Genomic DNA, 9,566 nt, shown 5'->3' with positions numbered 1-9,566 from the left:
CCCCTTGTTCTGTTCAAACGACAGCCTCCTGGTCAAGGTACAGGTTCCTCATGAGTACAATCAGGTGTTTGGGAATTCCTATTCTTCTCAATGTTATCCATAATTTGTCATGATCCACACAATCAAATGCCTTTGCATAGTCAATAAAACACGAGTAAACATCTTTCTGGTATTCTTTTCCTTGAGCCAAGATCCATCTGACAACAGCTATGATATATTCCTTGTTCCACGTCCTCTTCTGAATCCAGCTTGCACCTCTGGAAGTTCTCTGTCAATATACTGTTGTATATTGGTCCAGTTGTGAGAATTGGTATACTCAATATTTATTTCAGTTTCTAATACATAATTGGCTATTCCATAAATTTATTTCAAAGAATCTCATTTTGTGTATAGGTTTTGAGTTACCTACCCAGTAGAATGAAACTGCCTTTATTAATGATTCATGTTTCTTTTTCTTTCTTTAGTGGTGATGAGTTCCTCAGTTTCCTTCTGAAATTAAACAAACAGTGTGGCCATTTAATAACAGCGGTTCAGAATATCATTGCTGAGTTACCTGTAAATTCTCACAAGGTATTCTACAAAGCTTATGAAGTGAAGAAAATTACAAATGTTAAAGAACATTCTAGACTAGTTAATGGTAATTCAGAAACACAGTATTGACTTGTTAAATTGTATCCAGTCTTCATAAAATCACATAAGATTTTTAAAAATCTGTTTGTTTAAATATTACTATTTTCCATACTAATTCCTTGAAAAACTTTGTGAATTAGCCCTCAAGAAAAGGAAAATGAGTCACATCAAAAATTAAATTGATCAAATTATTGAACTAACTGTTCTTAAAGGAGACCCAAGTAAAATTTGAAACAAAAGAGTGTGTTTCGTTTTATTAAAAAAACAATCAAAATAAGGTTTTTTAAATGAAGGAAATTTTTAAATAGAGAAAGTGTAAGTGACCTGTAAAAGCAAAATTGTTTTGTAGAGTTTTCATGTAAGTTGGTTTTAACTACTTGTCTATAGTGAAAAATTTTAAATACTTACTTTCCTATAATTTTTGTTTAACACTAATTTAGGAACCATATCATTCTTAAAACCTTCATAAATTATTTGTTCGTCATAAGTAGTAATATTAATCTCCATATGGAATGTTATATGTACATATATTTAACTAAATGAATTCAGCAAATCTGTTTTGTATAAAATTACTGATTTAATTTTTCTGTCTGGATTTATCTTCAACAAAAAATGCTTTTAAAGTATAATGTTTTAAAATTTTTTTGTAATCTGTAGAAAAAAAATTATGAATTTTTTTTTTTCCATTTTCTGAAATATAACTTTTGAAAATGTTAACAGATAGTACTAGAATGGGCTTCTCCACGGAATTTTACTTCTGTTTGTGAAGAACTGGTTAGTAATGTTGAAGATTTAAGTGAAGAAGTCTGCAAACTGAAAGACCTAATTCAGAAGGTATTTATTTAGCATAAAAAAGTGTGTAAAAAACTAAGGGAAATTATTTACAACAATATGTTAGTGAGCAAGTCTGATAAGAAAACTAAAGTTCTTTATCCATTAGACAAGCTGGATAATTTTTTTTTTACAGAATATGACCTTTTTGGTTCTTATTATTACACTCATATAAAAGAAGGGCATATCTAGATTTAAGGTTAAGTGATTTTTTTTTTCTTCTAAGAAAGAGGGTGGAAAAAAATTTAAGTTCCTGAAATAGGAAATTTTGTTAAAGATAGGCAGTCACAAAGGAAAACACTTTTAGTCAACTAAAGAATTCACTTCTGAGTTCTCCAGGTGTTTCATTAATAAATTTGATGTCTGTAAAGCTTTTGGATAAACAAATGGATATAAAAGTTTGATTGTGCATTAATTTCTTTTAGCTCCAACCCCAGAGTCGTTTAATTTTCTCATTAATATTTTACCCAAAATGTTATTTTCCTTAAAACAAACTTATATATGTTCCAGATAATCTGGTAGCTAGCTATTATCATATATAATTAAAAGGAGTCTTTTCAAGTAAGCAGAAGATTGGGACAGAAATTCTACAAAATAGTAACAGAAAAAGACATTTTAAATGAGGCAGATTAGCATTATGTTTCAAAATTCTTACAGATAATAACTCCTTTCCAGAGAAAGAGGCATTGTAGAAGTTGACATTTATTCATTCAACAAACATTAGGGCATCTGCTACACACAAGCTTGTTGTTGTTATGTACCTTCGAGTTGGACCCAACTCATAGTGACCCCTCCTTTGGTTTCCGAGGCAGTATCACTACAGAAGTGGATTGCCCCATCTTCCTTCCAAGGAGTGGCTGGTGGGTTTGAACCACTAGGCTTCTGGTTATCAGTCAAATGCCTTAGGCACTATGCTACCAGAGCTCCTACACACAAGCTACATAGATGCTAAATTTGCTGACAGCACAAAAATTACAGCACCGTTCATCTTCACTATGCATTCATCTGGAAGAATGGAAAGAAAATGGTATTGATTTTACTTAAAATGTTGTTTGATGTTTTTTATAGAGATTCAAGGGAAATTTGGAACAGTGTATGTAAACACACTTCTGTAAAGCACCAACCTGTGATGTTTAGTATAAGAAATCCCCTAAAACATATTTATTCAAGATATATAATGAACTGTTTGGTTTTCCAAGAGGAACTAAAAACGTTGGGGGGTAGGGAGGCTAGAGGATTGCTATTAAATTAATGTGAGAGAGGGAACTAGAGTTTGTTAAATGAAATTAACAAGCAGTACTATTTAGGGGCTAACTTTGACTCAAATATAATCCAGTCAGATACCATAATATTTATTTTAATGCTTACTTTTACAGAGAATTTTCCTTTTCTTTAGCTAAATGGAAGACCTTCTTTCTGTAATTTTGTGTGTGTGTGTGCTTTGAATTTATATACTTTCTTATAAGGACTAACCTTAAAAGCACATTTATTGCTCTTTAATAATAGAAAACACAGTAAACATAGTTCTTTCACCAGGAAAGTCTTAATTGAAGCAAGTTAGTAGACTGATTTTGCTGGATTCATTACAAGTAGTAATCACATTAATAAGATTTGATTTAGGGAACTGTTGAGAGCTTCCAGATTGGGGGTATGCTACCATGTCTATTAAGTTTTTTATATTCCAGAGTTTACCAATAACAACTGAAGGGGATTTTTTTTTTTTTTTTTTTTTAAAGAAACATGTTAGTTATCACCATCAAGTGTATGGAGGTGATAAAGAGAGAGGGTGGGAGAGGTCAAGGCTAGAATTTAACACCACATCACTCTCTTTCAAACCAACACACTGACAGGCTCTTGTCAGAAAGGGTCATTCTAAAGTAATTGGTTAATAAAAGGAATGACTGTCTCAGTATTCAGTAAATGGAGCATCAGTGTCAAAAAGGAATCTGTTGCTGAATTGAAGCCATTTGGAAGTTAGACCAAGATTACAGTATTAATGAGATTGGCATTGAAGTCCTTTTTTCTGCTATAAATTTAAAATTAATTTTGTAGACTTTTTAAATTAAATATTTACACTGTAGGTTTTAGAAGTGGTTGTTCCTACTAATGTTGAAAGTATTTATCTCACCACTCCAGCACAGGATGTTTCTAGTGAATATCAACTGTGCTTGATTCTTTTTGTCTTTCAAAGATCTTTACGTGTCTTTTCATTCTCCCCTTTCCTGACCCACCCCCAGCAGTACCACTCATTTGCTCTCTCTCTTTCTCTCTCTTACACACATGCACGGGAACACACACACACACACTCATACCACACCACACCACCCACACCACACAAAAAGCACTGTGGGTGGGTGGTGGGGAATTCTTTAGCAAAAAATTTCTCTTAAAAATTTAGAAACTGACTGGGTCATAGATGTATTTTCATTGCTAAAAGTGCTAAAAGGTCACTTAAATTTTTGTTGACCTTTGTTCTTATAATTATATTTAAGCTACATATTATACTTCCAGCATTAGCATCTAATCATCTACTTTTTACTAAATTTCACGTATTATAAATTTGCTATAAGAATGATTTACTTTTTTCTAAGACATCAGTTAATACAGAAGGAAGTAAATACAGTTGCCATCCCTCACACGCAGAAATAGAAACTTTAAAATTAAAGGATCTTTATCTTTTCATATGAAACGCTATTTAAGAAAGTGATAAGGTATGAAAGTATTTCGTTTTAATGTAAAACTAATAATTTAACATAATGGGATCCTGGTGAAGGAAAGATTGTCTTCATAACATGTTCATGTTAAATCTTCTGTGGGAATCTTGAGTTGACTACATCTCAATCAAGTGAATTAATGTTGATGTATTTTTTTAAAAGTAATGATATTTTTATTTCCAGTGTATTGCATACTATTTCTTTTCTTTTTGCCTACTAAATATTAGTTGCAAAGTGAACGGGAAAATGATCCAACTCATATACCATCAGTGGAAGAAGTATCTCCATGGAATAGTAAAATTTTGAAGAGAACAGCTGTTACTGTATGTGGATTTGGGTTCCTTCTTTTCATTTGCAAGCTAACTTTCCAGAGAAGATAACCCTAATTTTCTAAAATAATGTATGTATATACTTTCATTCATATCACTCAAACTGTTAAATAAGATGTTGCTTTTAACCATTTGTGGCACAATATAACATTACAGTACTCCATAGGAAAAAGTATGATAGCATAAATAAGAATGTTTTTCTTTAGAAAGTTGTTGAGTTATAAATACTTGTTATATTTTATGTTAATTTTGATCAAGCTATAAATTATAAGTAGTTCTTTAGTTTGACCTTATGACTCTAAATCACATTTGAAATAAAAGCACCTAATATTCTTTGAAATTAAGAAAAAGTGTATTCCAAATGTGCATATTTCTCAGATATATTGAAAAACTTTCAAACATTGGTTTTGTGGATTTGAAGGCTTAGGACCATAGTGTCATGGGACAACTCAGTTGACATAACATAGTACACAGAAAACATGATCTGAATCCTAGTGAAGTGAATAGTAGCATCTGGGGTCTTAAAAACTTGGGAGCAACCATCTAAGACTCAACTGTGAGCCTCTCTGTACCAGCAACAAAACAGCAAGAAGGCAACCAGAAGTGCAGAGAAGAGTCGAGTCTTTGGGAGCCACAACCACATCTACCTGAGAGCAGAAGAAATAGATGATGCCTGGCTACCACCATGGACCTTTTTGACCAATGTCACAATAGTTGATCACAGATAATAGAATGGAAGAAAAATATAGAGCAGAACTCAAATTCTTATTAAAAGAAAAAAAAAAAACTAGACAAGCTTGAACAGTAGAGAACAGAGGACTCCCTGAGACTGTTGCCCTGAAACATTCTTTAAAACCTAAAATTGAGCCTGTCTGTCACCTGAGATCAGTTTTTAGCAAAATGGCAGAGTGATACACAAAATAAAGGATATTACTCATAAGGTCAGTACCCTACTTAAAAACCATCAGTAGGAGATCAAAAGGTCAGCAGTTGCTCAGAAGCAAAGATGAGATGATAAAGAGGCAGGGCAATAGAGTACTAGAAAGGGAACAAACTGAACACTGAGAGAGTATTGTCACTATCCAATATGTCGAGGAAATATTTGGAAATTGTCAAATGGGAACCTAACATGCTTTGTAAATTTTCACCAAAAACTCAATTAAAATATTATTCATAAATAAGTGTGTTTATTTGTCATAATAAATTTGAGTCTTACCTCTTTCTTTATTAGACAGCCTAGCTAAATATTTGTCTATTTTGTTCATCTTTTCAAAGAACCTTTTGGTTTTGTTGATTTTCTTGATTTTTCTGTTCTCCATTTCACTAATTTGTTTTAACATTGATTTCCTCTCTTGTGCTTGCTTTCTACTAAAAACTCACTGCCATCAAGTCGGATCCAACTCATAGCAACCCCTCCTAGGGTTTCCAAGGCAGTGTCACTACGGAATTAGATTGCCCAGTCTTCCTTCCTTGGAGTGACTGGTGGGTTGGAACCACCAGCCTTCTGGTTAGTAGCCTTAGGCACTGTGCTATCAGAGCTCACTAGGTTTACTCTTTTTCCAGTGTCGTAAGGTAGAAGGTTGTTAGGTCTTTGATATTGGATCTTCTTTTTTTAATATAGGTGTTTACAGCTATGAAGTTCCTTCTAAGCATTGCTTAAGATGCATTTTTTGAGTTCTCATATGTTATGTCTTCATTTTCATTCATCTCAAAGTATTTTTTAACTTCCCTAGTGATTTCTCCTTTGACCACTTGGTTATTGAGAAGTGTTTTTTTTAATTTCTACATACATCTGAATTTCCCAAATTACATTTTGTTATGTTTAATTTCACTCTGTTATGATTAGAAAACATACTTTATAAGATTTTTTTTCAATATAATGAAATGCTTTATGACCTAGCATATGATTTGTTCTATAGAATGTTTATGTACACTTGAGAAGAATGAGTATTCTGCTGTTACTTGGTAGAGTGTTCTATAAATGTTGGTTAAGTCTTGTTGGTTTATAGTGTTCAGTTTTTCCTTTTCCTGGTTGATCTTCTGCCTAGTTGTTCTGTCCTTTATCGGAATCTCCAAATATTACTGTTGAACTCTCTCTCTCTCTTTCTTTCTCTCTCCCTCTCCTCTCTGTCTCACTTGTCATCCATTGTTCATATTTTAGGGGCCCTATTGTTAGATAAGTAGCGCTGGTAGCATAGTGCCTAAGGCATGTGACTGCTCACCAGAAGGCTGGAGGTTCAAACCCACCAGCCACTCCTCAGAAGGAAGGTTGAACAATCTACTTCCGTAGTGATACCGCCTTGGAAACCCAAGGAGGGGTCACTATGAGTTGGGTTCGACTCGACGGCAGTGAGTTATTATTAGATAACTGTTTTAGTTATCTAGAGCTGCTAAAACAGAAATAGGACAAGTGGGATGGCTTTAACTAAAAATTTATGCTCATAGTTCAGGAGGCTAGAAGTCTGAATTCAGGGCACTGGCTTTAGGGGAAGGCTTTGTCTCAGTGTGTCCCATGGTTCTAGGAGGCTCATAGCACAAGGACCATGGGTCCAAAGGACACACACTCTGCTCCTGGCTCTTTTTTCTTGGTGGTAGTAGGTCCGTCCCATCTCTGCTTGCTCATCTAATATCTTTTCTATCCCAAAAGAGATTGACTCAACATACAGCCCTATCCTGAAGGTTGTGTCTTGCAGATTTTATCCTGCCTCATTAACATAACTGCTGCTACTCCTGCCTCATTAACATCATAAAGTTAAGATTTACGATGCATAAGATAATTACATAGTACTTTAGACATATGGTCTACAGTGCTGGGAATGGCATCACATTCATCCTCACAAAGAACATTTCAAGATCTATCCTGAAGTGCAATGCTGTCAGTCATAGGATACTATCCGTATGCCTACAAGGAAGACCAGTTAGTACTACTATTACTAAAATTTACATACCAGCCACTAAAGCTGAAGATGATGAAATTATAAAGATTTTACAAACTTCTGCAGTCTGAAATTGACAAAACATGCAATAAAGATGCATTGATTTGAGTACTGCTGGTGATGAGAATGCAAAAGTTGGAGACAGAAGAAGCATCAATGGCTGGAAAATAAAACCTTGGTGATAAGAAATTATGTCAGACAACAAATAAGAACCCTTTTGCACGTACAGTACTGCGTTGTCAGTGAAGGCAAACATGGGTATATGGATGGATAGATTGGTGGACAGGCTAAATGATTAGGTATGTTTATGAAATGGGGAGTGTATCCAAGAACATATATAGGGTTGGCAGACAATGGTCCTCTAAGTTCATGTGAATGATCAGAATTCCCAGGTGTATAGTAGAGCTGACAAGGGACAAGGTTGTGGTCACTGCTTGGTAACAGCCAGCTACCCAGAGGGACTGAGTAGTTGAACCTGCGGGCTTGGGACCATAGTCACAGGGGACATCAAGCCCAATTGGCATAACATACCATACAAAACATTGTTCCACCTCCTACTTTGGCAAGTAATGACTGGGATCTTAAAAGCTAGCAAGCTGCCATCTAGATGCAACGATGGGTCTCTCCTCGTCTAGAGCAAAGAAGAATGAAGAAAACCAAAATTCATGGAAACAATTAGTCCTAGCGACTGGTACACCATCTGATCTGCAGCCTATACAACTATGAGACCAGATGAAGTAGATGGTGCCCGGCTACTACTGTCATCCACTTGGAAGGGGATCTGTGTAGGAGATCCTTGAGAGGGAGAACAATGTGGAACAAAACTCAAAATCATTTGGAGGAAAAAAAAAATGGGGGGGGACCAGGTTTGCTGGTCCGATAGAGCCTGATGGAACCACTGAGACTCTGGCCCCTAGCTGCCCTTCAGGTCTGGAAGTGAACCCACACCTGTGGTTTCCAGCCAAACAAAATACAGGCATATGAGTTGAACATTTACCTCAAGTAGATACATTCTTTGGAGAGAACAGTCATGGGAGAAAGAAGGGCTGTTTATGTACAGGGAGACAGCTCAGGGGGCAGGAGTGTATGGAGGGATGGACACTGGGAAGAGGTAACTATGGGAGGAAGTGTGAGAGGAGCTGTTGCACTGTGGTAAACTGTGGTCAATGGCGTGAGACAAAGTATATGTGAATTGCTGTATGGAAAGTGAATTTGCTCTGTAAATCTTCACCCAAATCACAATAAAAAAAAAGAAATTATGTCAGAGATCACATGATAGAATTTTGCAAGACTAATGACCTGTTAATTACAGATACCTTTTATTAATAACATAAACTGCAACTATACACGTGGACCTCGACAAATGGAATACATAAGGAATTAGATGGACTACATCTATGGAAAGAGACAATGGAGAAGCGCAATACCATCAGTTAAAACAAGGCTAGGGGCTAGTTAAGGAACAGACCATCAGTTGCTCATATGCAAGTTCAAATTGAACCTCAAGAAAACTAAAACCAGTCCACAAGAACCAAAATATGACCTCATATAAGTTCAGTATATCCCAACTGAATTTAGAGACCATCTAAAGAATAGACTTGAACCACTTAACACCAGTGACCGAAGATCAGATGAGTTGTGGGATGACATCAGGAACATCACACATGAAGAAAACAAAAGGTCAGGAGAGAAAGAAAAGATTAAAATGGATGTCAGAGACTAAATGTAGAGTAGTTAAAGTGAATGGAAGAAATGATGAAGTAAAAGAGTTTGAAAGATATCAGACGATCACTTGAAAACACAGTAAATTATTATAACAAAATGCACAAAGATCTGGAGTTAGAAAAGCAGGATGGAGGAACACACTCAGCATTTCTCAAGCTGACAGAATTGAAGAAAAAATTCAAGCCACGAGTGGCAGTATTGAAGGATTCTATGGACAAAATATTGAACAGTACAGGAAGTATCAAAACAAGATGGAAAGAATATGCAGTCTCTATACCAAAATGAACTGGTCATCATTCAGCCTCTTCAGGAGGTAGCATATGTTCAAGAACATGGTACTGAGGGATGAAGGCCAAGCTACATGGAGGAATTTGCAAAAACCAAGGCTCCAGGAATTGACG

The 9,566-nt window shown here is 35.3% G+C and overlaps 1 protein-coding gene across 1 annotated transcript in view; it reads left to right on the top strand.

Annotated features, from left to right (window-relative positions):
* The window catches only part of ASZ1 (ankyrin repeat, SAM and basic leucine zipper domain containing 1), a 105,891-nt gene extending 101,336 nt beyond the window's left edge, over nucleotides 1–4,555 (top strand). The window contains exons 11-13 of the mRNA XM_007954503.2: nucleotides 465–570; nucleotides 1,351–1,464; nucleotides 4,403–4,555. Of these exons, the coding sequence (XP_007952694.1) occupies nucleotides 465–570; nucleotides 1,351–1,464; nucleotides 4,403–4,555 (373 nt within the window). The remainder of the gene's footprint in view (nucleotides 1–464; nucleotides 571–1,350; nucleotides 1,465–4,402) is intronic.
* Nucleotides 4,556–9,566: the final 5,011 nt, after the last annotated feature.

This window comes from Orycteropus afer, unplaced genomic scaffold (assembly GCF_000298275.1).
Source record: "Orycteropus afer afer isolate SDZICR_OR568_19922 unplaced genomic scaffold, OryAfe1.0 scaffold00462, whole genome shotgun sequence".
In the NCBI taxonomy this organism is placed as follows: domain Eukaryota; kingdom Metazoa; phylum Chordata; class Mammalia; order Tubulidentata; family Orycteropodidae; genus Orycteropus; species Orycteropus afer.
This window is presented reverse-complemented; position numbering and strand designations above follow the sequence as displayed.